This window comes from Chelon labrosus (assembly GCF_963514085.1).
Source record: "Chelon labrosus genome assembly, chromosome: 19".
Taxonomy (NCBI): Eukaryota; Metazoa; Chordata; class Actinopteri; order Mugiliformes; family Mugilidae; genus Chelon; species Chelon labrosus.
Genome location: NC_140352.1, coordinates 18,870,527 through 18,898,354, shown reverse-complemented (window position 1 = coordinate 18,898,354; position 27,828 = coordinate 18,870,527). Strand labels below are relative to the sequence as shown.

General features: G+C 41.4%; 1 protein-coding gene across 1 annotated transcript in view; it reads right to left on the bottom strand.

Annotated features, from left to right (window-relative positions):
* Positions 1-583: 583 nt before the first annotated feature.
* Positions 584-27,828, bottom strand: part of LOC311504349 (myoferlin-like) — a 27,995-nt gene continuing 750 nt past the window's right edge. The window contains exons 2-53 of the mRNA XM_084567375.1: positions 27,569-27,660; positions 20,437-20,545; positions 20,256-20,349; positions 19,963-20,132; positions 19,306-19,434; positions 19,144-19,206; positions 19,019-19,069; positions 18,871-18,901; positions 18,119-18,234; positions 17,866-17,992; positions 17,545-17,648; positions 17,374-17,442; positions 17,223-17,266; positions 16,539-16,621; positions 16,281-16,319; positions 15,887-16,011; positions 15,655-15,768; positions 15,326-15,503; positions 15,116-15,240; positions 14,797-14,906; positions 13,710-13,902; positions 13,047-13,202; positions 12,814-12,945; positions 12,435-12,598; positions 11,511-11,625; positions 10,532-10,634; positions 10,243-10,385; positions 9,975-10,145; positions 9,660-9,753; positions 9,489-9,566; positions 9,206-9,387; positions 8,699-8,857; positions 8,192-8,293; positions 7,940-8,101; positions 7,560-7,725; positions 7,398-7,471; positions 5,339-5,350; positions 5,146-5,244; positions 4,897-5,025; positions 3,918-4,073; positions 3,739-3,830; positions 3,477-3,647; positions 3,217-3,365; positions 2,630-2,769; positions 2,454-2,542; positions 2,273-2,368; positions 1,941-2,082; positions 1,735-1,834; positions 1,455-1,645; positions 1,134-1,243; positions 878-1,025; positions 584-724 (exon numbers count right to left, since the gene is read on the bottom strand). Of these exons, the coding sequence (XP_084423501.1) occupies positions 686-724; positions 878-1,025; positions 1,134-1,243; positions 1,455-1,645; positions 1,735-1,834; positions 1,941-2,082; positions 2,273-2,368; positions 2,454-2,542; positions 2,630-2,769; positions 3,217-3,365; positions 3,477-3,647; positions 3,739-3,830; positions 3,918-4,073; positions 4,897-5,025; positions 5,146-5,244; positions 5,339-5,350; positions 7,398-7,471; positions 7,560-7,725; positions 7,940-8,101; positions 8,192-8,293; positions 8,699-8,857; positions 9,206-9,387; positions 9,489-9,566; positions 9,660-9,753; positions 9,975-10,145; positions 10,243-10,385; positions 10,532-10,634; positions 11,511-11,625; positions 12,435-12,598; positions 12,814-12,945; positions 13,047-13,202; positions 13,710-13,902; positions 14,797-14,906; positions 15,116-15,240; positions 15,326-15,503; positions 15,655-15,768; positions 15,887-16,011; positions 16,281-16,319; positions 16,539-16,621; positions 17,223-17,266; positions 17,374-17,442; positions 17,545-17,648; positions 17,866-17,992; positions 18,119-18,234; positions 18,871-18,901; positions 19,019-19,069; positions 19,144-19,206; positions 19,306-19,434; positions 19,963-20,132; positions 20,256-20,349; positions 20,437-20,545; positions 27,569-27,660 (6,030 nt within the window). The 3' untranslated portion in view covers positions 584-685. The remainder of the gene's footprint in view (positions 725-877; positions 1,026-1,133; positions 1,244-1,454; positions 1,646-1,734; positions 1,835-1,940; positions 2,083-2,272; positions 2,369-2,453; positions 2,543-2,629; positions 2,770-3,216; positions 3,366-3,476; positions 3,648-3,738; positions 3,831-3,917; positions 4,074-4,896; positions 5,026-5,145; positions 5,245-5,338; positions 5,351-7,397; positions 7,472-7,559; positions 7,726-7,939; positions 8,102-8,191; positions 8,294-8,698; positions 8,858-9,205; positions 9,388-9,488; positions 9,567-9,659; positions 9,754-9,974; positions 10,146-10,242; positions 10,386-10,531; positions 10,635-11,510; positions 11,626-12,434; positions 12,599-12,813; positions 12,946-13,046; positions 13,203-13,709; positions 13,903-14,796; positions 14,907-15,115; positions 15,241-15,325; positions 15,504-15,654; positions 15,769-15,886; positions 16,012-16,280; positions 16,320-16,538; positions 16,622-17,222; positions 17,267-17,373; positions 17,443-17,544; positions 17,649-17,865; positions 17,993-18,118; positions 18,235-18,870; positions 18,902-19,018; positions 19,070-19,143; positions 19,207-19,305; positions 19,435-19,962; positions 20,133-20,255; positions 20,350-20,436; positions 20,546-27,568; positions 27,661-27,828) is intronic.

Here is a 27,828-nt window from a genome sequence, read left to right as displayed (position 1 = left end):
TGCAATTTAGACTCAATAAAATATTCTTAATTGAAAAACAAAAACACTTTCAGGCTCCTGCTGCTATGTTTTCTTTTTCTTTTTAATATTATACATTTAGTTGTGAAAATGATATATACAAAAGACAGACACTAAACATAACTAAATTATTATTTTTTTTTTTCAAAGTATTTGGCACAATTAGATTAAAATAAGTAGAATATAATGCAATCTAATACAACAGTTGTGCAAAGAAGAGCTTAGGGATAACATAGTGTAGTGACCTTAGTGATACCTTTAACAAGTAAGTGTTAATTTCATTTACATACAGTGTGCAGTTATTAGAACGTCTCAATAGTAAAATCCAGTACAACATAACCACTAAATACCGCCTTAAAATCGTCCCTTAAACACCTTAAGAACAACATGTATTACAGGAGTGTTGTATTGGATTGCATCCCAGTGTGCAGAAGTTTGAGTTCTCTGGTCAGTAAACCAGAAATGTTCAGGTCCTGGTAATCACAAGTCCTTATGTTGACACAGTGCAAATGTGCAACCCCATTCCCATTAAAAAATACTACAGACATTATAAAACATAAAACATTCATTGATATGCTTTGGCAGTATTTGCATCCAGTTAATGTGATCAAGTGGAAGTATTGAAATGTCCTTGACGTTTGGCTTCCACTGCTCCTCTAGTGTTGAGCTACTTGAATGGCTGCACAATCTTCATTGAGATGTAATTCTGGAAGAGTCAAAAGAGAACAAACACATCACTGATGCTGCTGCTGTCTTGTCTGCATTAAGTCATGGTAATCACAGAATCATTTGTGACACAACAATTACAAAATTTATAATACACATAATATTCAGTGGTTTCTTTCTTGTTGGTCCTTACCGGTAAAGAGTACAACAGGATGGCGATGAAGAGAAGCACTATGATGAGGATGACGAGGCCGATGAAGAGGCACCTAAACCTTCTCCACAGAATGAACTTCATGGTCTTACATGGGTTTGTGAACCAAAAGAACGATGTTTCTGGGCGCCTGGTGGTCATATAGAGACAGTGTTTTTATTTTTTTGTTTGCCATAGCACTCACCAATTAATCTTGTCCAATAAGTCAGATAGTGCAGTTTACTGCTGCAGTTCTTACTTGGGAGGGTCCAGTTTGGGGTTCATGTTGGGTTCGTCCCTTCCTTTTCCGGCAGGTCTCTCATCTGCATCAGCTTCACTTACAATTTCCAGTGTCATCTCCACTTTGCCCTACAAACAAGACAAATAAGGTTTACAAGATCGACTTATTAATCACTAACTTTATTTGTCCCTAGTGCACCAGTCAGTGGCATGTAATTTAAAGTAAATGTACTCAATGGAAAGAAAGAACGTACTAATGTACTCAAAATTGTCTATGTGGACAAGGCAATCTAACTCATAACATTCATCTATCCCTGGTGTACATGCCATTTATACTTACACCCAGGACCTTCTTCCCGTCCTGTTCGATGGAACAAGGCCACCAGCCCCTGACTGACTGCTGAGCAAACAGAGACTTGGCATTGTCCGTCTTCTGCGGTGTAATTTCCCGAACCTCCATCATGTCCAGAGAGCACTTCTCTGGAGTCTTTGCAGGAGCCACCAGGCTACGCAAATCCAGCTCCAACGTGCCTGGGATCACAGCGTATTATATTCAGTCAGGTACTGTATAGGTTGTCTAATAGATAAATCTTGTTTGGACTTTAAATTAAGTTTCTTACCTAGGTAATCGTCCAGTGAGAATTTGTCGTTATCCCAGACCTGAACGATCAGCCTGGGAGGAATCCTGAACTCTGTTTTGTCAAGACTCCAAAAGTGTTCCTGGTTGGATATACAGTCATCTTTTAGCTTATTAATTGCAACAACACTCTTACTTTTTATTATAATGGTCTTTATGCTATACCATACCAATAATAACAGGCCTCACCTTCTTGGATACAAGGCAAAGCTGTTCAGCTGGCAGGTAGTCAAAGCCAAAGACATAGCGCCAGTTGAAGTTGCCATCTCCGTCCAGAGACCTATAGTGGACATCCGTCTTCTGCTTGTCCTCCTCCATTCCTGGCATCCAGCTGGCCAAGAGATCAACATGTGTGATGATTCATTGTCCTCTCAACACTAATCCTCCACCACACAGTTATTCTTCTAATGAATTAAATAAGTACTGGAAAGGCTTACAAATTGTGAGAAAGAGAAGTATATGACTACAAATATTACTCTAGATGTGAGCAAAGCAAATGCATTAAGGCAGATTTAGCTCACCCTTTAACATAGACGTCACTCATGCGTTCTCCGGTGATGCTGGTCTCGTCCAAAGTCACATCTGTGGTGTTCCAGATGACAACACGCAGAAAATACCTGAACATTCGAATGCAGTCGATGTTAAATCCGTGACATCTAATGTGAGCAGTAATGAAGCGCTGAAGAGAAGCACAGCGTTTACTTTTTTGCCTTGCGTGGTGTGATGTCAAAGGGAGGTCCAGGGACTCCAATGGTTTTGGGGAACACATCCACCCACATCTGAAGCCTTCCCTAAAGTAGCACAATATATAAGTTTTACAAAATAACCCAGTCCGGGTTGGTGCGTGCATTAAAAAGGTATAGTATGCGACGTCTGACCTGAGAGAGATTGGGCTGAAAGGTGCTGTAAAGGGTCCTGGTCTCCACGTGTTCGGGGACAAGTCCCTGTGTTCGGAGCACGTGCAGGCAGAGTCGTTCATGAGCTGGACCCAAGTGCTGATGAATTTCTTTGTTGTTCTCTTCATGTAAAAAATAAACGAAGAAAAAAAAACAAGTCCCTTAATTAGAATTAACTCATATACTATGAGATGTGTGGTATTAAACCAGTGAAAGGTGACATAAGTGAAACAACTCGGTCACTATGATATTTTATTATTACATGTGAACAGTGAAAGATTCATGTTTTTACCATCTATGTGCACATGTTGGCCATTTTTACAATCAGTCTAGAGTGACTGCTGTCTATGTCTCTCCATAAAGGAATGTAATAAAAGTGTTTATGCAGAACATTATAATGCCACAGTAAAAATGACCACTGTGCTTTTGGATATGAGATGCCATCACTCCATTTATCATATCAGACTGTGTGATAGTCTGTTAACTGAATTCTTGAGTAGGTTGATTTTAAATGTACTCTAGTGGTAGTTTATACTTCTTAAGTTATTAATAAGCTCTTGAAGCAGTACCAAAATCAGCCAGTGTGTAGTCTTTTCCATTGAAGGTGAGTGAGGTGCCGTTATCTTCAGTCCTGGGTTTGGACAGCCCTTTCATACGAGCCAGGTTCTCAAGGATCTGAGATGGCTTCAGCTGATCCCTCCACTGGTTGACACCGGAACTACAACAAAAACAGAGAGAGCGTTTATTAAACGACTGGACTACGTGTTGTCTTAAGGTTCAGGTTTTCCAATCGGACTTAAACGAAGCTCGTGCCCAGGTACTTCCTTACATGCAGTAGGTTTGTGGCAGGCCGCAGTAAGAGTTGTATCTAGACAGGAAGCGATTCTCCAGGTCAATCACCGTCTCGCCGACCTTCTCGTCACGGCTCAAGAGGTCATAATCATAGACGGAGATTTTCAGGTCCTTGTCCTGGGGCAGGAAACACGTCATCTCAAACATCCTAAACAAGAAAAATGAGTGTTTACAAAAGTTGTAGTGGTTTTCCCATTTATTATGAGGACAGTTTGAATTCATTCATATGCAAGGTTTACCTTCCAAACACAGGGTTGATGGTGTTGGGTAAGTGATGATCTCTGTCATCAATCGTCTTTTTTCCCAGTGATATCTTTATGTATGGGTCACACTGAGCAGGAGAGAAGAGACGAGTTCAAGCAGACTATGTTGTTGTAATGTGTTGCTTTTAATAACGTTAACATAAATCAATTCTCACACTGCCGTTATTGTCTTTGGGCTGCAGGTCGATGGCCCGAACCACGTAAATCCTGACCAGACATTCCTGAGGTCCACTGTCTGGTAACTCTCTGAACTGTCGGGGTGGAGGAGAAACACCGGGATCATCTGGCAGGGGGTAAACCTTGAATGAACCCTGGGGATACAAGAACATATATCACACAGGACAATCAGATCATAGATAAGATAAGATTAAGGTTTTTATTTGTCATATGCATACATAGTACAATGCACAGTGAAATGTAGTTTTGTACCTGCAGCCAGTAGTAAAAAAGTGCTACAGTAATAATTGAACATAACACACAAGGTAAACAATATAAGTGTAAATGTGAATTCCATCCATCCACTGGCTTTGAGGTCAAAAGATCTCTCTCCAGTGATTTGTTTGCCCAAGTTCTCCAAACTAATCAATCTCTGTTAAATTTACTGCAATTCTGTCTCTTCCTTTCTGACCATCTTTGGTGGAGGCATCCCTCCACTACCTTCTTCTCTCTGTCTCCACCTCATCCTGGTTGAGCAGCATCTAAAATAAAGTTAAAGTAACCGTAAGGTCAACGTCTAGATTCCAGGGGTCCTATTGCCATCTACTACCTTCATCTGGAACTCTGCTCTATAGTGTCAATTTCACGCCGTAGTAAGACCTGTGATTGGTCTGGTTGGTATTGGGTATTTCCACTTTAGTATTTCTGGCTGCTTCTCAATCTCTGCAATTTTCAAATTGATTGTTTTGGATCAATAAAGATGGAAGACACAGGGGAAAAGTTAACTGAGAAGGATTGGAGATTTTTAGGATTTGACTTCGGCAAAATTTCATCGAAAGTCTTAGTCGCCATTGTTGAAAGTGAAGCAGGAAGTAGAAACAAAAATTAACCCAACTGGGAAAAAAGCGACCTCTCAGTCATGAACTTAATTTTACCCCTTTTAATCAAGTGTATTTGTTCTGAATGGCGTCAAACTACCTTGAACTCTCCAACCACACTGGGGTCATCATCTCCATTTTCATTCTTGCCTCTCAGCAGTTTGAAGGTGTTGCAGAAATCCGTCAGCCCTTTGAAGTCTTTGACATCCTCCAATTCGCATTCGTACACCTGAAAATTCACACAGTCACGTTTGAGTCATCTATAGAACAGAGGATTTGAAAAAGAACTGCTAGTATGTGAATAAATAGCGCTCTGTGCGTATTGTTGAGGCAAATCAAGCAGGCTTACTTTTAGGGTATCATATCCTTTCTTTATGTACGGGCCACATTTCTCTTGGTCTCCAGTGGAAGCGTAGAACTTACTCCACCAATCAACGGTCTCCTTTTCCTAAAAATTTAATCGCATTGCATCTTGATTATACATGTCTATATAATTCCCTACAATTTGTGTCGGATTCTGAAATTTCATATTTTACACTCACCTTCTCTGCAAGCTTTGGGGAAAGAAGTGGCAGCGGGGCACAAAAGCAGAAAAAGAGTCACAAATACAGGCACATAGATAAGTGACGTGAATGCAGAAAGACATACAGTCTACAGTAAAGGTGAATTGTGGTGAAGGGAAGCTCGATGAAAGAAGCTGCAATTTAATGATCAACCGCAATTCTGTGAAACAAGGGCGTAACAAAGAGATATACTCTTCCACAAGAGATACTTTAGAGGAGACCTCACTATTGTGCATGCTACTTCACTGCTTACACAGCTTACTGGGACACTCCACTTCATTGATGGTTCTATTGCTGTCTACTGTGAGGAGTCAAAATGTCTGCTGGGAACTGCAATACCACTTGTCCTTTCACTAATAGCATAGCACTGGTGGTTAAGTAGTATCCATGCCTGCCATAGGAAAGACCTGACTTTGAGTTTTGACAAGTGGTAACATTGACAATCTTGATTTCAGTGGTTATAAATCAGAGGAGTGACACGTCTTCTTCACTCAACATCATATTGATGATTCTTATGTGAAACTGTATTTAAATAAATAAAGTAAAATGCATCTGTTGCCATAATGGAAATGGGGAAACCGTTTGCCAACCTCTGTCAGAACAGAATCCACCAACCAATACATTTACATTTTAAATTTAAATTAATGTGCTTTCTTGGTCTATTTAAAAACTGAAGTACAAAAACAATATGTTCAAATATTTGCCAGGCCACTGTACATGTGTGAACAGCTACACAGTTTGTGTTATTTCAGCTATTTAAGTTACAGCTGAATATGAATGAATATGGGTTTAAAATGCTGCTTTAATTTTAAGGGTATTTACATCCAAACTGGAGGAAAGATCACACTTTAATCACCTCCAGACCTTTTACCTGCTTAATTTATGAACTATCACATGTATGTGTTAGTTGGCCATTCACGTGTAAGCAGATTTTGAGATTGCCCACAAACTAAAGCAGCATTTTAAGCACATATTCATTACATATCTGTAACTTGAATATGTTTCAATAAACAGATAAAAATAACACAAAGTGTAACAATCCAAACATTTACAGTATTGTACACACATATATAGTGTTATGTATACATATATTGTGGTACATAACACTTCAGTCTGGACAAATATGTTAGTATTGGTAGATGGATCTTGTTACCTGTCGGTTAGAAATTTCCCTCCAGTTCAAATGTTTGCGCTGTTGCTTCATATTTAGCTTCTACATTTCGATTAATTTCCATGTCTAAGACTTTGCAGTAACTTCAATAAGGTCATTTTGAGTGAGATATCTTATTTCAATGTTACGCCCTTGCTGTGATGAAATAATTGTGCTTAACAAAATAGTGCCAACTAAATGTAGTAAAATCACAGTTATTGTGGCAACGTTTATTTAGATTTAAGGGATAGTTTTTATTCTTTGGAGTGCAGTTATATGAGGTCTGATGCTTGACATGCACCGTGTTTGAAGAAGCAGAGAAGTGAACTGATGTGGATGTGATCAGCAAGAAAATAATAATAACCTCCAACAAGTACCACCTAAGAAAAATCTGCTTTAGTTTATGTTATGGCTCTGATGTTTTCAAAGTTTAAATTACTGTTTTTGCAGTGGAGTCTGGTGGCTTTGAAGAGAGCAACATATCATCTTCAGTCACTGGAAAAAGATGTGATAATTACACTATGGATAAGTACCTCATACAACCCCATTTCAAAGAAACTGAATTATCCCTTTAACGGCATTGAGGCAGCATTATGATGGTTTTGCTGAGCTGCTTGCTGTAGCGCTGTGGATTGAGTGATTCTCTGGCTTCCGGTATGATTGATGGCAAGCCTTGTGGATTAGAAAGCTAAATTAAGTAACCATACATACAAAGTGGGAGGAAGGGGAAGCCATTTTGTTGAGAGCAGCTGACATGCTGTGAATGAACTGTAAGCCAGAGTAATAACGTTTGTCAAATTTGACTTGAAAGCCAAATTCTGCACTGATCTGAATGAAGGCAATTCAATGTGTGTGTGTGTGTGTGTGTCAGAAATGTCTGGTGGTTACCTGAGCTTCTAGCAGAGGTCTCGATTCATCCATGGTAATAGAGACATGTGTGGGCGAAGCCATCATCAAAGCCACTGTGGATGATGAGAGGACAGCATTAGAGCAAGGAGTCTGAGATCAGAGACTGTAATATGATTTCTTTATTTCTGTATTCATCCTTACTTTTAGAAGACATGGCTCCCTCTGCAGTGATGACGTATGGGTCACATCTGAACTCCTCCAGAGAAGTGATGGTGCACTGGCCAACCACGGGCTTCCTGCCAAACGGACGGTGGTCGATCACCTTTAGCACGATGGGAGGTGTGTACATCTCGTTCTTTGGAAGGAGCTGGATGAAAGGTGTAGAAAAAAATCTTAAACATTCATTTAATGACGCAGTTTTCTCTGAAGTATTTCAGTAGTAGTTTAAGTATCTATATATTAGGACCAATCTCATTTCTCCTGCTCAACAGCTTTATATTTCTTAAACTTTTTCTCTCTCCCAGACACTTCCATGCTTAGTTCCCACGCACACCCTGTAGCGTGTGTAACACTGTCATTACCACTTTGATGAAGAGGACGGAGCTGGGGAAGTTGGGGCTCCTTTTCATGTTTTTGATGACGGCTGACTCCACCCTCTGCCCTCCACACTCCACCACAAGGCTGGGCGAAGACACCGAGGCCAGCTGGTATGTCTTCATGTTTCTCAGACCCCATGCAAGAATCTGAAAACACACACAAGAGGAGGATTTAGAGACAACGGGTGCGACGTGCACAGCTTATAAGGACAAGCAGTGCATAAATTTGTGTTTTACCTCCACAGCAGTGAGCTGCACTACAGGCCGGATGCCCTGAGGAACCATGTAGAGGTTCTCTGCTCTCATCGGGGGAACCAGAGGAAGATTCTGGTCATCTGCCTGCAGAGACAGAGATACAATGTATCCATGTTAGTCGACCCATGAAAGAGGGGGTTAAGTAGTAGAGTTCCCCGAGATAACTCCCAGAGACACGGAAAACATTATACTACCCCTCTGCTCTGTATTTTCAGTACAGGCACACAAAACACTAAGTTGTCAGTTGCTATGAACAGTAAAAGTGCTGTATTGAGATTATGATTTCATAATTAATGGCAGAGCAATTATTAGGCTGTGTTCCAGTCATTGTCACCACACAGACTTTATGAACCACAGTCCTGTAATTACCGCTCGTGGCCACAGATTGTCACTGTTGTCACTGCAACTCCAAAGTTTTACAGTGTTGCTTTAATACTGTAACATCATGTCAATTATTTATTTATTTATTTTTTAACTTTCATGGCAAACCTTGTCTTTTAGAATAAGTTCAGCAGCCACAAGTGCCTCTCCAGCCTTCTGCCCCGCCTGGAAGATGGGATGCCACAGCAGCTTGGGTGTCTCATCCATTCCAGGATTCAGCTTTATTATTGGGGTGCAAACACTGCGGCCCAACATCTCATCCTTCCCCTAGAGAAAACAACGGCCGCAGTTATATCCAGACTAAAAGTTTCAGAATTATTTAGAACAACAATGTTTGCAGCATTAAATGAGGACAATTTAAACAGAGGCAATACTGGAACCGTTGGCTTTTTTGAACAAAACAGGTTTAACTTTAGGTGCAAGTGGAGAAGGCTAGAGGAAATGTGGACTTCAATGGAAGCAAAAAAATAATTAAGACAAATATTAAAGTCAAGAAAGCATTACAAAAAAGCTATATAATAATTATAATAAAAATCAAGAATTAAGCACTGAATCAGTAGAGCTTAGTTTTGTAAAAGCCTTGTCTACATGCAGTATGTATCTCCAACAACCTACCACTTGGTCATAGTCGTAGAACTCTATAACGACATCAGGAGGACGTCTGGCTATGTTCTGAGGGTCTCCGTAAATCTGTACATCATTGAAAATCAGAGTCTGGTCCCAGGTTGGGTTCAGCGTTGCTCTGAGCTTCTCCGTCGTCTTGCTAACGTGCAGGAAGGAGACGTGTGCATACGGATCTGAGATGAGGAAACAGGTGCTTAATGTTCAAATCTAAACCCACTGGTATTCTTAATAACTAAATATTCAAATACGTTTTCACCACCGGGAAAATTTTTACCAGAAAAACTGTCTTTGTCCATAGATGTCATGTTCCGTGCCTGATAGACGTACACACGGAGATGGTAGGTATATGATCCTACGGAGGAAAAAAGGGAATAATGATGCATGTGTATGATGGTGCTATTTACATTTTTGATGTTTGCCATCCGTGTGGACTATTAGGACTCACTGTCGAAGGAGCAGGACACAGTGGGTGTGTTGGCACCAAACAACTTGGTGGCATCAGCCTTGGAGCCCTTCTGCTTCTCTTCTGTATCAACACCCTGCAGAGTAAACCGATCAGTAAGTAAGTCAATATTTGAAAGTATTTGGTGACTCAGCGAGCTCAGATTCAGTTCCTGCTTTTACGTCACGTCGCCCTTTCCTCTTCAGATTAAATGGATGCCCTTTTCCTGTCAGAATTATCACTATTAACAAACCACAATCAGTTTCTATTTTCGTGATAAGTGGTCCATATCAGAACACTTTATTTGTTTGAACTCACTAGTGCCCCCTCCAGCTCAAAGATGGCGGATGCTCCAAGGCGATCTTCTGGTGCCATCTTTCTCCTCCAGCGCCTACGCCGAAACTGATCTGATGAACGCTCCTTGCTGTGAAATTTCCAGCCAATCAGAGAGGAGAATTCCCACCCCTCCGGGTCACCTTGGTCCCTCCTCTGTTTGTAAAAAGAGGCACAAATCATCCGTTAAAAAACTCCTCAAAACACAAATAACACTACAACATACAGTCATGCCCTACTGTCTTTTACTGACCTCCACCGCTGTTCCTGCAGGAAGTGCAGCTCTCTTGCGAGGTCGAACCAGCCTTCTCCTGCGGTGCACGTGGTACACCTTCTCTGCAGGGACCCAGGACCGAGGCTTGTCATCCGGAGGGATGGTCACTCCATACTCCCAGCCTTTACAACAGGCACATTACAATAGTTTGAATAAAAGAACATATGGTGCGAGTTAATTTCATCACGATTTGAATTCACTTCCTAAATTGGGACAGCTTAAAATAGTTACACTTTGTAGATTTCAGCTTTAAGGTGAATGTCTGCACCTTGATCATCCACAGCTCTGTTGTCATCTACGGTCCATTCGTCCTCCCACACCCAACCTGCGGGACAGTCAAACTCTGCAGGGTTGCGGCTCTTCTCCCCATTCTGTATGACATAAAAACTTTATTAGATGCACACATGATATTCTAATAGAGGCACTGACATGTGTAACTACAAGGAAAAGTGCATGATGTGTAGCTCTGGTTTTATACATTTACACATATTAATGTACACCAATAAGGCGTAACATTATTGATACCACCTTATTGATATTATGTTGTCCACCTTTTGCTGCATATAGTGCATCCCATGTGTTCCCAAGTGACACACAAGCACCCAGCCATCCATGTGATGTGAAAGAAAACGTGATTCATCAGACCAGGCCACCTTCTTCCATTGCTCCATGGTCCAGTTCTGATGCTCATGTGGCCATTGCTTTCAGCAGTGGACAGGGGTCAGTATGGACACCCTGACTGGTCTGAAGCTATGCAGTCCCATACATGACAAACTGTGACGGACTGCGTATTCTGACACCTTTCCGTCAGAACCAGCAATTTGAGCTACAGTAGCTCGTCTGTTGGATCAGACTGTACGAGTCAGCCTTGACTCCCCACGTGCATCAGCGAGCCTTGGCCGCCCATTACCCTGTCGCTGGTTCGCCACTGTTCCTTCCTTGGACCACTTTAGATAGATACTGACCACTGAAGACAGGGGACGTCCCACAAGAGCTGCAGTTTTGTCCAGTCGTCACAATTTGGCCATTGTCAAATACGCTCAAATCCTTACGCTTGCCCAGTTTTCCTGCTTCTAATACATCAACTTTGAGGATGAAATGTTCGCTTACTGCCTATTATATCCTGCCCTATAACAGGTGCCATGATGAAAAGATAATGTTATGCCTGATCGGTGCAGACAAGCAGACTAAGTGTGTAATTTGCAGCCGTGCTGCACATCATTTGCATGTTAGCGTGCTGTTCTCACCACATCGGTGTAGGGCTCGGAGGCAGCTTTCCATTCTCCACCAGGGAAGCGCGTCTCATTCTGGAAAACCTCATCCATGAATTCATTGTGTCCTGCATCCGCCTCTGTTAGCAGACTGAAACACAAAGTCAAACATATGATGTTTTCTTGTTGCTTTATTTATTTAAACAAAAACTTTTGACGTTTTTTTGTGTGTGGCAGCATCCATCCAGAAGGACGCCAAGCTCTGCATCCGTGAACTCTACCAGTTTGTAAGATGGTTTTGGTGTAGCGTGAGTGAGGAGGATGAGTTGCCATGTTTTCTCAAAGACTGTTTACATGTTGGGAGTTGCCCATCTTAAAGCCAACCTCCAGCAAAAGCTGAAATTCAAATGAAGCTGTCTTCATGCTCCACATAGAGGGTTTTACTTTCAACATTCTGTTGTAGTTCACAAATTAAAGACAAATTAAAGGGGAAAAAACTGCATAAATACTCATATTCCCTCTATAGAGGAGTAAAGACGTGCCCCTCCACAACATAGATACTGAGATTCCTTCTGGGAGATTTTGTACTTTGCTACGGCTTGGCCCAAAATCAAATAAAAAAATAAATAAAATAAAAAAACAATAAATTCTGCTTGCTGATTTGGAGTGAATAGAGGAGTTCTTCACGAGTTCACAAAAGTAGTTTAAAATGTAAATGGTTTGAGGCACAGGCTGGTACTTTGTCATTAAATCATGCTCTATGGCATGAGAGGAATGTAAACAGTAAAGAGCCATCCACTTCCTTTAGTCTGCACAGTCCACAGTGTGGGAAAAAAAAAAAACTCCTTACCAATATAACCACTGCAGTTTTTGTTTAATTTAGATAGAAACATGAACAAATGAAACTGGTCTGAATCTCAAGAGAACAAATTAAAAGGAAGAAAACTTAAATTTACTCACGCTTTTTCTGGGTCAATGAACCAGTCAGACTCCCACTCCCATCCTCTGGGTGGTAGGAAGTACTCTTGTTTAAGCTTCAGTTTGCCCGTTACATCTGAGTATTTATGGCGCCCCACCAGTCCTGTAGTCCCCCACTTCCCAAGGATTTGGGCCTGGTTTTCATACTGTAATGCAAATAAGGACATGTTTAGTTTTAGGTGCTGATTTAACAGTTGTCAATATTACAAGTGTAGGCCATTTGTGTTAACTGTCAGAAAAGGTCCAGAATGTACTTTGAAGTATTAAACATTACCTAAAACACTTGAATGAATGATGTTTTACTTTGTCAGAAATGTTTCGAAAAATGTGAGTGTTATGGTTATTTTGAGGGTGAACCCACCAGCTCGGCGAACACACTGAAGGTTCCCTCAGAGAAAGAGTTGAACTTTTTCTCATGCGCAGACAAACCCAGCCACATGTTGACTCTGATCTGAACTGGCACCTTCAGGCCGTTGGTCTTGTCCATTGGATACTGAGAGGATTCAAACAAAAAGTCCCATAAACTTTATGATCCGGAGGCAAACAAAATCTCCACGAGTCCCAGTCTCCCCTTTTTTGACAAATAACATGTACCTTTAGAAACACAGTCTGTGTTTTGCCACAGTGCTGTCCACAGGCCTGCTCGCTGTACGTGGAATAGAGGATTTGGTGAGCTGGGATACGACAGTAGGCCACCCTCTTCTCCCCTCGTAGCATCCAGATAATCACGTCAGGCATGCTGTTCTGGGGCTGGCCGCAGGGACAATAAAACCATAAATTATGGAAACCAGGATTATGGAAACATGGTGCATCAGAATAGTAAATCAATTTCCTTTAGTTAAAATCAAATACTTGTTTTACAGCAGTGATTTGCCAAAGCTAAAAAAATGATGCACTGAAGTAGGCAATTCAACACGCATGTCACACTGGTTCAAATATGGGTTGGAAAAACTTCTGTGGCAACTCTTTTGAAATGCCTTGGAGCAATCTGAATGAAAATTTTCCAAACTACACACTGTTTGCAAAGAGCGTGAATCATTTTAAGATGCCAACTATAGCAAGAAATTATAGTTCCTTATTTGTATACACAGCAAAATAGTTTCTAGTTTTGTCTTATTTACTTGTTATGTTTATGTACCAAACACCAAGACAGATTGCTTGTATGTGTGAGCATGTGGCAATAAATCTTATTCTGAATCTGAATCTCATTTGCAAAGGGTAAAAATCAGTATTTAAATTGAGCAAATCGGTTTGTACCTCCTCTGCCAGCTGTTGTAGTTTTTCTACCCAGGCCTCTATGTCAGACAGAGTGTCCTTGATCTCAGTGGCCTCCTCTCTCATTCGTCGGGCTCCATCCTTGATGGTTGTCAAAGCGCTGTCTCGCAGCTTCTTGAGTTGCATGTCCAGAGTTGTCAGGTTGGGGTGGCCCTCCAGCTCAGGTGTTGGGAAACTACAGGAGAACATAGAACATTTTTGGCTCATTTGTTTCTTTTGGTCAAACATATTTTTGTTCCATTTTGTCAGACTCTTTCGTATTTATCTGGTATTTACTGCATTCACATTGGTAGTTCAGTTCCCTTGGTCTTAGTCTGGAAGCCAGACCAACGTCCCCGGCCACAATTTTACATTACAGTTACATTTGTTAAAAACAAAATGGTTCTGGTTGGTTGTGGGACTATCCAATTGAGTGCAAAAGTATTTTTCTCTTCGTATTAGCTGAAACTCACTCCATAATGTAATCAAATGGAAACTCTTATTCTGATAAGACTTGAGTCTATCTACTCCAGGTTACCTAGGTCTGGGCCAAAGCAAATATGATGGATTTAGTCCAGACCAAAGCAGAAAAGTCCTGGTTTGCTTAGTGTTCACGCTAGCATTTTTAGCATCAGACCAAATTATACAAAACAAAAGGATAAGGTCATGACTAATTTGGACAAAACAAGACTGTGGGCTGGGATAAAGGTGCTAATGGAATTTGTTGACTTTAAAAGTATAAAGGCAAGACAACACAAACTTCCTGCATGTTTGCGGTTTAATTCATGGCTGAAACGGACAAGTAGAACATGTACGGTTGAACATTATGTCCTTTGAAATCATGAACCATCATCATTGGTCCGTGCTGTTTTCATTTTTCAGTCACGCTGCAACAGAACTCTGTTTATTCAGGGTGTCTCTTCTTGCTTCCATATCAACTCTGCTACTGTTGTTTAGTTTGCACACGGGTTTGAATAAGCCACACTTCCAGAGCAATTGCACCTATCCTACCACATGCGAACACACCCTTAAACGAGTTAACAGAATATATCCTGCTGTATTTCTCATCAACTTCACACCCTCTGTTTACCTCTCCAAGTCTTCAATCAGCTCATTGAGCAACTTCAGCCACACCTCAACCAGTTGGTTTTCGGAGAATTTTGCCAACATGGCTGTTTTAAATGCCTCCAGGTTGGATTGCTGCAACAACAACAGAATAAGGGTGAGGATTATGTTTTAATCTTAAACCTCTATGCCTGACCCTTTACAGTAGTGCATGTACATACATCCCAGACATTAGTGCAATACTGTGATGGAACAAACCTGCAGGCAATAAATGATTTCCACAGATTCAACTGAAAACAATAATTTTAAGGGTTTGAGGATTAAAGATGATAATGCCACATTACCAGGCGATGAGTAATGTAGAGGATAATGTTGACTGAGTTCATGCGGTGGCTGATGTCCTCCCAAAATGAGGTAACTACAACAACTGGCTTAGTGTCTGCCCAGGGCAGGTAGTAGTAGTGGTTACCTGGAAAAATTACACACCAACAAAATTGGTCAAAAAGCAGACTATATTAATACTTTCATCATCCAGAGCAGACTTCACAACTCACCATCAAATACAGCACAGCTGTACTGAGTAGTGGAGGCCAGCGGTTTGCAAGTGGTGTCCAGTTTGTTGCCGTAGTTACCGATGCTGACCTCAAACTGGATTGGTTCTCCTGGTTCCTGAATCATGGAGGCGCTGTGGAAGACTGCACACAGACAGTATTTTCTCCTCCTCTGGTACTTCTGATTTAGGAAAAGACATATTTTGAAACTTTAGTGTCACGCCAGGTATTTTTTAAGGAAAAATTATTCATATCCAGACATCCAATGTCCCAAATCTTGAATAAAATCCACTATCAAACAGAACCACATGTACCTCGTCTCAATACTGTACCTGTACCACCAGGATGTCATCACTCTGGATACTGTCTACTGTTTTGTCTGCTTTCCCCTCTAGTTTAGTGGACAGTTCGACAAGAATCCTGCCCCTGTACGCCACTCCTTCTCCCTTTATAAAGACAAAATATGAACATAAAATCCTGACAGGGATAGCAGGAAGGAGACTGTTAAAAAATGTGTTATAGGTGCTATTTGTTGAAAAGCAAAAACGCCTTCTATTTCCATACCTTGCCATAGTTGAGGTCCTCATAGGGGTCTGGCAGGCCGGTGAACTCTCTGGGGCTGCCATACAGGTTGACATAGCAAGGCCCAAACACAGGCAGAAAACCCACCTCGGATTCCCCTGAGTTAGCTGGAGAAAGATAAAATCACCTTCATGTGAATATTTAAGCAAAGCTAAGCATGACTTTAAAGTTAGTATGTTGATTTATTTGGAGACAGTGAGTGGTGGGAAAGCAGGTGGCAGAGAGTAGGGAGGACAAAACGGTGTGTGAGATAACATTTAAATCTGTCAAAACGGAGGCAAGCACAGAAATGTGCACGAGCAGGATCTAAGCGTTCACAACATGCTTAATGCGCTACGTTCCATGCAACACAGAGCGAAAAAGAGCTCAGGTGAACCTTCATATGATGGAATTTCCAAATCTCCTGTGTGTTCCGCTATTCCAAAGATAAAAAAGGACAATTTGAGTACCACTTAGAAATCAGTGCATCTAAACACATAAGAGCAAAGCAGATTTCACACAGTAATCCAACTGTAAACAGACGTAAAGGCTGTAGATTTTCACTAATATCCAGGCCGCTGCATTTTTTTCCCCAAAAAACATTTAATTATTATTCTGTTTTTGTTTTTCCTGAAAAACTAATATAAAAGAATACCTTCTATTTCTCCACCAGAGGAGGCAATCTTGGCCAGGTTCAGGTATGTGGTGCCAATGGCATCATTTCCTGTCAGACGATCCCTGAAACCACACATGAAAACTTCAGACTCGCAATGCATGCACACATAGCTCTCGACTCATGTGATTAACTGCTAAGTTACATGTAAATATGCTTATGCTTGTGCATTGTCACGCTCTGCATTTTAATATCTCTATATAGGACTTAAAATGCATTTAGCCTGAATGGTTTCACTTTCAAGAGGAAATCTATTGGTTTCAGGATCTGAGTGTGTTTTCAACACCTTCTCAGGGGCACACCGTTTTTCTAACCTTCTCCACTTGTGCTTATTTCCTTCCAGCCTTCCTGGACCTGAGTTATCTTGACCCTATATCTGACGGTTCACTTTCACAGAAACACACAATGATGGAAATTAGCTGAGAGGCAGTGCCAACAGAGCAATGAGGGGAAGGGAAGGGCCAGCGCAGTCTGAGTCACACTCACTGCTACATTATGCTCCTGTGGTTGGTGTAAGAATACAGCTGACCACACTGAACTGCAGAGGCACTGTAGTAAACTTTTTCAACTCCAAGCGTTTTGTAACATTCCTTACTTCATGAACAAACTGTAAAAGGAGAATAGCTGAAATCCCCAACATTTAAACTGTAATCTTGTTCAACTTACCAATCGAAGACTGTCAGTTTGACACGTTCACACATGGAGGGGAACTTCAGAAAATGCAAGAAACAGATTAAACGGAGTGAGAATAGAAAATAACTTGCTGATTTCAATGTTATTTTGCGCTATACAGCTTTTCGTCTTCAGGACTCATTACCTTGACTTGAAGGTTAAGCACTTGGTTCCACTCAGGGTTTGCATTCTTCTCAATGATCTGAGTACACAGCTAGATGGACATAAAAACACACATCAGCTTTTCTTCTGTAGGCAACACTAGCATTTGCTGAATTAAGCAGCTGTGGCTGAAAAGAGAGGAATGATCAGGAACCTTTCTGCCAGCAAAGCGAGCTTCTACAAATGGATCCACCAAGTTCTTCTTGTTCTCCTCTCCTCCAAACATTTCTCTCATGGTCTGGACAAATGCATCATCCACTAAAACAAGGAGAATGAAATGATCATAGTTTATTTAGCAGATTTCTTTCTTGCTTTTATCAGTTTGAACAGTTCTAAAATGTTAAATGTCACTTAAGTTCAACAAGCAACTTGCTGTTTTTTTTTTTTTGCATGTGACCTTGTCTTATTGTGCAGATTGTGTAAATAATAATTTTGTTAAAATATTGGATCTCTCCTGATCTAGTGCTTCTCTTACTCTGAGGGACGTCCTCAGCTCTGAACACCTTCAGCGACAGAGTGGCCCATCGCAGAGTAACACCCGCTGGCAGCAGCATGTTGCTCTCTATGTCATCCTGGTCATCGTTGGACTCCCTCTTCTCCACCTACGGAGCATGAGATAGACAGAAGAGTCCATGAGAGAAAGTGGAGAGCATAACCATTATATTTACATGAGGTAAGAGGAACCAACTACAGCAAGTGAAAAGTCATCTGGGGCCTGACACTCATACCGGAGGCTCATCTCCAGTCCCAACTATGAAGAGGCTGACTTTGAGGTAGCCTTTGGCCCCAGAGCTGGAGTCATCTGGATCATTCAGCAGGAGCCATTTCCTCATGACACAGTGGGCTGCAATGGGAGCACATGTACAGATCAATACAGACAGCAATACCAGGCAGAAAGTTTTAGAAATACCAGTGAGAACATTACGATTTGGCAAAGCTAACCATTTGTATCAGTGGTGGATAGTGTAAAGACTTTTTGTCGACTCAAACCCGTACTAAATTATGTTTTTGGCCACTTCTAGGTTTTGTTAATAGGACGTGAAAACAACATTGACATAACTTTGTGTAACTTATTGGCATTCGTTCACAGTTGCTTAATTTACATTGCACATCCAGCAGTGTAAGATGCAGCATACACTATGTGTGCAACTGTGTTTCCAGTATAAACTCTTCTTTGAGTAAAGTTGCACGTCAGCAATGCAAAACAACAAGCTAAAAATGCAAAAATCAAATGCCATAGAGCCGATGGGAATTGCAGAGCCATGTAAATGATCTAAAAATGTGGGGCTTCATGTAAATAAAAAATATATATTATATAATGTAAAAGGAAAAAAAATCATAACAAGTTTACAATGTTTCACGTTGACATCAATTACAGAAATCTGTGGAAAATAACATGATATACTCATATATCTACACGAGCCAATGTGAAAGAGCAAATGTAAATGAGAGTCAAATCTGTGGTTTGTGACGAGCGTACCTGGTTCATCATAAACGTAATCAACATCCAGCTGAGTGAAAGAACAAGAAGAGATCGGCCAGATTCATGAGAGCACATTAACCACACCTTTATTTTATTATTTTTTTACGCATTAACAGTTTTGTGTAGAAGACATTAAACCAGGTACCTTGAATTCTCCCATGAGACTGTCAGCCCTCAGCGAGTACGAGTTATACACCTGCAAAAAATAGCGCAGCAATTCAAAGTTCACACTGACAGAAGGACATCAGCATAGACATGCATTGTACGTACCCGGAAGCTGATGTTCTGATCGAACAGATCTGATGGTAGCATGTGGACGTTGTAGAAGAACATCTGCGAGAACCCAGAAACAAATAAATGAAGATAGACCAAAGGAAAACTTTTTTTATTTGAAATCTATGTTGCAGTACTGTGAGAGTAAAGTGTCAGTACCTCATCAAAGAAGGGGTTGTTTCCTGTCTTGATTCTCGTCCTGTGGGTCTGTCCACACACATGAACCTTCACCACTGGTTTGATGTTGTTGCCAGACAACTGACGGGCCTCGATGATTCGGACACGAATCTGAAAGTCACAGAGAGTGTTACAGTATCAGCATGGATGAACCCACTCATCTGGCAGTTCATTAGGTACACTAGTTGCTATGAATGCCTTCTAATACTGTATAACAGTCCTGCACTACATATGAATGCATGATATGTGTAAAAAAACAGAGAGCTGTTGATTCAGCTATGAGACACTTCAATGGAATTTTCACCTTTCTGGCACCGTTTCAATATAAACTGAACATTATAACCGTCATAAAAACGGAGTTGGAGCAGGACTGTTATATCAGGATGCATTAGTTTTCACTTGTGAACTTAATGTTTTGGCATGTGACTATATATATCATTTATCAAATTAAATTTATACAGATAAGACTGTACGGCATCAGAATAACTCAAACGGTAACTACATGTCAAACTGTACACATACAAACTCTAAATGTTTGGTTTCCAGCTAAACAAGAAAGAATATGTCATTTACTTGCCCAGCAATAATTTGCAATAGCCTTTATTTTTTGTTGGTCATTGTGTAGCACAGAAAACTGACCTGAAAGTCCTGGGGTTTATTGACAAGTCGGTGGCGATTCTGTGCCCTGGAGAGCTTCTGGCGGAGTTTAGCAGGCTGACCAGAGGATGAGGAGAGGCCTGCAGAGCCACTTTGGCCCCCATCTGGTGAAGTCCCATCACCCTCATCACCTCCAGCATCACCACTACCTCCTAAAGAGCAGGGAAAAAAGCATAACTGGAAATCAAAGACTGGACATGCCCCAAATCAAAAGAGATGCTACTAATAAACCATTCTTGCGGTGCACTGCATCAATAAGAATTACATAAACATACCAGCATCCAATGCAGCATCTCCAGCTTGAGGATCATTGGGGTTTGGTGCAGCATTGGCTGGAGAATTGTAAGCAATCACAAGGTTGATTGTGGCCTGAAAAGAAATGATTGGTTGGCCATTTTATTTCATTTTCATTCATTTAATTTCATTTTAAATTTATATTGATGGAATAAAACATACTCCAATACTCTGTCCATTCTCATTGACCAAAGGAACATTTTTCGATGGGAGTGATTTCACTTGACCTGAGGCCAGGTCCCTTAAAGAGATTTTAGCTGACCCAAGGAATCTGTTAGAACAAAAGCAAAGCATTGACACATTACATACAGAAACAGATTTGCATCAGCAGTCAAATAGTATTATTTTATACGCATATGACGTTTGAATAAGAAGGTCTCGCGCTGTCACAATTCTCTACTGATTTCCTAATTGAATTTAAACTCAAACACATGCTTCTGATCTAGTCTGCAAACATATCAGTAATCATATTACATACAGAAATTAAATGCCTTATGTGTACTGAGTGAAGTCACGTTCACAAAAGTTGAATGGAAAAAGTCTCCACCCAGAGCTAACAGCCGTGCCCGAGCAGGCAAACAAAGGTAGCACACACTCAACAATACACAGAATCTACCAGCCTGATTTTATAGTCCGTTCTGATCACCAGTGACTTCCTGCACTGAGAAGGGAAACAAATAAACTGTTGCATTACTTTCCATTGGGAAGAGGACTGAGTTTCAATTTGACATGTTAATGACAGAGAGGGTGATAAGAGAGGTGGTCAAGACCATACCATTTTTCTACATGACTACCGTAAAGACTCCACAATCCACAATGCAGGCTTTCTGTGAGCTCTTTTGCCTCTGTAAGGAATGTTAATTACAGGCTTTGCCAAGAACTGGATTACTCATTAATTAATGATTCAAAGAGTCAAATGGTAGTCAAAAAAAATCTCTGGTTAACTTGTCCTTTCACACTTCAAGGACAAAAACAAAACGTGTGTTAGTATCTAGCTTTCTGATGTGCTCTCGTGGTAATCCCGTTTTTTACTTTGTTTTTAGTACAACTTGATCTTCAGAGGTATTCCCGTGTGGTAAATAGTCCTGTCTGCCTTGGTTTGTTGCCAAAAACTACACAGCTTAAAGTGCAGCTTGTTTTTTACATTGACAGTTAGGACTGATTGTGACAACAGAAGAACATCTTCAAAACTTGCAACCAAACCTACCATTTTTAAAATACAAACAATATGAAACACCTGTGTTTGACTGGATGAAATAAAGCCCAAAGCAACAAAGTTGATCCACTGAAGTGTTGTGTATATCATGTAAATCTGTTATAATTCTTTGGGTGGAGTGAGTCATTTTATTTTGGCAGTCGTCCTGAGAATTTTTGTGAAATACAATCACACACTAGCAAAGGACCTTCATCTTGGCACTGGAGATTCAGCCATAACTGACCAGGAATGAACTCTACATGTATACAAATATTTGAAACATTTTTTTTTTCTTTCCATTTTTATAATGTTTCCAATGCATCCCACAGAAACTTTGGAGGCCAGGTCAACACCTTGTGCTGTTTTTCATGTTTTATTGAGTTGTTCCTGAAGCATTTTTGTGTGTGTGTCTGTGTCAGGCTGCATCCTGCTGGGGATGGCTGCTGCCATCAAGCAGTGTCATTGGTATGGGGTAGGGGGCCTGGTCTGGTCTAGGTGGGTGGAACATGTCTAAGCAACATCCACATGAATGCCAGGTCCCAAAGTTTCCTGGCAGAACATTGTATTGTCAGAAGTTGGTCAATGTTATTTACTTCATAATGTCATAATGATATGGCAGATCAGTGTATGGAGAATGCTAAACTGTCATCAGACAGTAACAGATGGGTGCAAAGTAATTCATAGAGTCCACTGGTCTAAAAGTAAACTAGCTCGCATTTATCCGGGCACTGATCCAAACTGCGATAAGTGTCACTTAGGACCAGCTACCCTCAGTCACATGTTTTGGACCTGCCCCGCTCTCTCTCGGTTTTGGAATTCTGTATTTGACTCACTCTCGGCCATCACATCTACCAAAGTCCTCCAATCACCCTTAGTAGGCCTGTTCGGTGTCTTGCCCGCTACCAACCCACTGCCATCTTACTTCACTGAATTGGTGGCTTTTCTTACTTTGTTAGCGAGGCGTGTTATTCTGATGCACTGGAAGAGCCCGTCTCCCCCCTCCCACACCCATTGGATAAGGGATGTATGGAATTAGAACGCTGCCATAAATCGTGCGCGCGCAATGAGACTCGCGCGAGCGCAAATCAAACATCCGCGAGCGCAATGAGACTCGCGCGAGCGCAAATCAAACATCCGCGCGCGCATTTTTCCCCCCCGAGCGTTTTTCCAAGCACTCGCGAGCTATTTTGTATCCTGTATCTATGCCCCCTGGAGCAATATTGTAGCCTGCGAGGAGAGAAACAGCTCGCGCGCGCGCAGAGTCCGCTCGCAAAACTTTCCCCAGCTCGCTCGCGAAACTCTCCTCTCCTTGCGCGGAAAACTGTCCCCTGCTCGCGCGCGAGTTATTTCTTTTAGTGGGCGTTTTTGTCAGTGAGGGGGGCGGGCCTGGGGGCATGCCAATCACCATTGTATCCCCGAATATAATTGGTTGAGCGTATTGGCCAGTTGAACAGCAGGGTACGGCAACACTACTAGGACAAACGGGACAAACCACACTTATTCACACTCCAGAACAGAAGGTAATGCACCAAAAAGCTGGTTGCCGAACCGCCATTCAGGTAACGTCAAAGACAGTAGTATCAGATAACTTCTTAGTTAACGTTATTATCATCAAGAGCTATGGCTGTTAATGGTAGCCTACTATATTTTGACACACATCTGCATCTGGACCATACGTCTATATACTGCTCTCATATCGAGAGTTGCTGACGCCTATATAAACTACAGGCCTTCTATCGTTTTTATTTATTTTTAGAATTTTTTAACATTACGTTTATAATTTTCAGGGAGAAAGAAGTAGTCTAGATCGAGAATATGAACAAAACAGTTTTACCAAAATAAAAAATGTCGTTGTGCAACAGGATCCAAGTTACAAAAAATGATCAGCATTTTATCAGATTAATGTCGACGATGGAGGGAAGGAAAGACAGCACTCAGTCAAACATACTGAAGTTCATTGCTCTGTGTGACATTTTGCAAACTTTCAAGTCAAGACACCAAATCACAATACATGTCATTCAGGCATTCGGGGCTGTGTGGTTTGTCCCGTTTGTCCTAGTAGTGTTGCCGTACCCTGCTGTTCAACTGGCCAATACGCTCAACCAATTATATTCGGGGATACAATGGTGATTGGCATGCCCCCAGGCCCGTCCCCCTCACTGACAAAAACGCCCACTAAAAGAAATAACTCGCGCGCGAGCAGGGGACAGTTTTCCGCGCGAGGAGAGGAGAGTTTCGCGAGCGAGCAGGGGAAAGTTTTGCGAGCGGACTCTGCGCGCGCGCGAGCTGTTTCTCTCCTCGCAGGCTACAATATTGCTCCAGGGGGCATAGATACAGGATACAAAATAGCTCGCGAGTGCTTGGAAAAACGCTCGGGGGGGAAAAATGCGCGCGCGGATGTTTGATTTGCGCTCGCGCGAGTCTCATTGCGCGCGCACGATTTATGGCAGCGTTCTAATTCCATACAGGAGCATGTCCTGTCCCTCCAGCTGGATGCTCCCCCCACTGGTTAAACAGCCCCCTGGACTGCACCTCCCCGTGGCTCCTGGCTAGCTTACGCTCTCTCCCTGCACTAGCAGCACGCAGTATGTCTCATTTGTTAGTGTCTTTTAAGTGTCTCGTGTTCTGTTTTTTTTAATTATTATTATTTTTTTCTTTTTGTCTTGTTTTGTTTTCAGTCCCCCCCCCCCCCCCCCGCCCCCCATTGGTATTATGTGTTTCCAGGTTTGTAACTCTGTGTGGGTATTGACAAACTTTATCCTCTTGTTTTCAGTAACACCACATTCTGCTATTAGTGCTTACCTCACCTCATTCAGTGGTCTGTTGTTTCTCTCTCACGCAGTTGTATACAAGGGTCTGTGTATGCTCTTTTTGTTGAAAACTCAATAAATAAATCATATTTAAAAAAAAGACAGTAACAGATGGTTTCAGACATTGCTGCTAATGTAAATCGGATATACGCTGCAACTGTTTTTGTTCCATCGCTCATCTACCAAAAATAACAACGCAGCCCATCAGTTTGAAATATTGCAGGGAGCAATGGAACAAGAAGGAGCGGCCACAGTGAGCTGTTAAATGAAGAGCTGCGGGCGACAGGCTGCACACCAACTACCTCTTCACTCTCTTCAGCTGTTTGTTGACTCATATGTATTGCAACATAAATCTGATCACGTTCCTGACAGACTGATGGAAAAAGGCCAATTATTGCCTTGTATGAAGTATGACACCATATCTGCTGTTACCACCAGTAAAAAAAACTCGTGAATTAAGAGATTACCAACACTTATGGACACTACACAAACTGTTGGATCAAATCACACTGTTAGGAGGAGATGCAGAGTTATTGGTTTGGCTTCACTCTAGACAAGGAAAGAGGCGGACAAAAGGACTCCCCCAGAAAATCTGTGACTCTACAAATCTGGTATGTAGCCTTCTGTTTTTTTAAAAAATGGAATCTGAGTAATAAACTGAACAGGACTTTATAAAAACATTTCTCCGCTCTGCAATGCCAAAATCTACTGCCAACAAACCACAAAGGAGGAACATTTAGGGGAAAGGCTTGTGGGGTGACCCGATTCAGACATAGTAATGTTCCTGGATTCAGACATATTTTAAATCTTGCATCTCTCTTGTATCCAGTTTGAGTGCATTCTCAAATATTACAAGAGATCAACTGACGCAATACGATAATATCAAACCGTGACTTGGAGACACCAACCATAACATCTACAGTAAGCTGATTACAGCCTTGTAGGGCGTAGATTCTGGACAGATTAAGGAAGACATGCTTGGACTGACAACTTCCCACAAACTCGCAATGGCAAAAGCAGACTGTGTGACCATTGTCAAGCCGCGGTGAGTCACAGAGAAAGAAGCACTCACATTCAGGGAGAATTCTCTATGGAGTTATTATTGGATGTAAATGGCTTTCCCGTTTGTCAGGATGTCTTTCTATAACCAATGGAATGACAGATAATCGCGCTTCTTGTCAACAGATGGGTAGTCAGAAGTAAACAAGTCTGAACTCTGGCCTTTCCACATCCCCTGATATGAAGTTTTCATTTGTCTCAGGTCAGCAGTAACGATCAACTGTCTGTGGAGGGGAATAAGTGAGTTTCGGCACCAACAGATGGAAATGTCTTTGGCTGGGTTTTGGCTCAATGAGTAACACCCTCCCTCTCCCCGTCGTCATTCATTTCCTTCCATACAGCTGTTAGGACGAGTGAGTGTGATTATTCCAGCTCATCTCAGAATGTTAAAATCAGCAACAGTAGAATTACAAGGCTGAAAAGTCCACACAGATTTTTTTTTTTTCATGTAAAAAAAAAAAAAAAAAATGGTGAAAATGTTTGTACAGGCCCATTTATGCCAATGACAGGACAGGAAATTACTCAGGACATGATTTTTTTTCAGCCATATCCTGGAATTTTAGTTTAACCTTTAACCCTATTTCTGTATTCCAGTAAAATCTAATAATTCTGTTGCTGCTGTTTTAGCGCCATCAGTGACTCAGTTATTTCTAAAAGTCTTACAGTCACTCACATTGCTATGTTATTTCAGAGAAGAGTGCAAATCAGGTGCAAGGAAAACAGTGCAGACCACAGGGTTTCAAACAGGTTCCTTCACGGTTAATTTTTAACCATTTACCAGATAGCTTGTCCCGACTGTATTCTGCTAACTTTTAGCCACAGTAGCTGTGTGGCTATATGGATGTCGATCTATTCCTTCATCCACCGCTTTGGTCCAGACTGAAATATCTCCACAACTGAGTGGAACTGTCTAAAATACTTATACAAAGCACATGGAAATCACACATCAATCATGTGACTTGTAAGGAAATGAGACATTTTCCTATGCGCTTAAAAAACTAATACACAGAGTCTCAAAGAGTTAAAGATTAAGAGTCTATCGGTCTTGAATTTTATCATGAGGACTTTGCTGCTGTTCATACTGGGAGAATTTGTCGTACAATTTTCTGATTCCTTTCTAAAACCTAATTAGTTAAGTGGACCGATTGCTTTTTGACTCTGTCCAGTTGCCACGACGACAGGGATTACCCAAAACAGCATCTGGAAAACTATTTGAGAGAGAGAGAGACAGAGAGAGACAGTGAGAGAGAGAGAGAGAGAGGTCCTCCTCTGATCCCACTGTGTAGATTTTTGGGAGTGTGTCATATGGGCCAGCCCAGTGGAAAACTTTACTCCATTTAACATGGACTCGAGTGCTGCAGACACACATTAGAAAAGCCCCTCCCTCAGTTGTGACTGCCCCATGCTCAAGGGAAACTTTACCTCAGCAAAGCACATCCACAGAAAATGCATTAACATTTGTGCACATTTCATAAGAAACACGCGCTGTGATTTGTTTTCTTCTTACAGACAAGACTGTGATCTTGGCAATTAGTGATGTCAAGGAAACATTCTTTGTGGTTGGTCTAAATTGGCCCCATATGTGACTGGCTTTATTTGGAAGTTAGAACCTTGAGGAGTTTTTTTTCCTGTTCTCTGAGGAAAATGTTTCCTGATCTGTCTCACACAGTAGTACATAAAGCCCAGAGAGAAAGAGAGAGAGACAGAGAGGCAGGAGACAAATAGCAATTCATCCATTGTTGCCAATAGGGATCTGTCATCCCACACAATTCTACAAGTCTTAGCATGGCAAGCAGGGTGTGGGTAGTAGAGACAGCACCACTGCATAACTCAAACACTGGGTTACTATAAAAATAATTTACTCTCCTGGTATTAGCGTATCAGTGTTGACAAAAGTGTGTCATAAGCACCATGTGGCAGCCTGTAGCATGATTATATAGTGGCCAATATACTTGAAAAAGTCTGTGGATTTATACTAAATTAATGACAGATCATGTTACTGTTGCTGAATTCTTGAAATTCAGAGAGACAAAGAAACTCGCACCTCAGCTACCGTGTGCAAACCAGCAGCCTGACTAAACACACTTACTATCTAGAAACTCTTTGTGCAGACATGATCAAGTTTGCACTGTGATTGAGCAGGGTGAGGCCCATGGCTTCTCTTCGGTCACCGTGATCCCTCTGTTGCACAAAGTATAAACATGGCTCAAGCCTTAGAGGCTGCACTTACTTGTTTTCCCCAATGGTTTCATAGTCTTTCACAATTACATCTATGTAGGAGCTGGAGTCCAGAGCAGAGCCCTTCAGATCGAATTCAAGCAACTGCAATGAAAAGGTCAGACATGATACTTAAATTGGCGTCATGTCCCAAGGAAGCATGATTTTAAATGACTAAATGTAAGAAACTGTGTTTCATCAGTACACTGAGTACAAAACAAAACACTAAAACGTCTATAATGAACTTCTAGACTCAACATTATCAGCCGGATC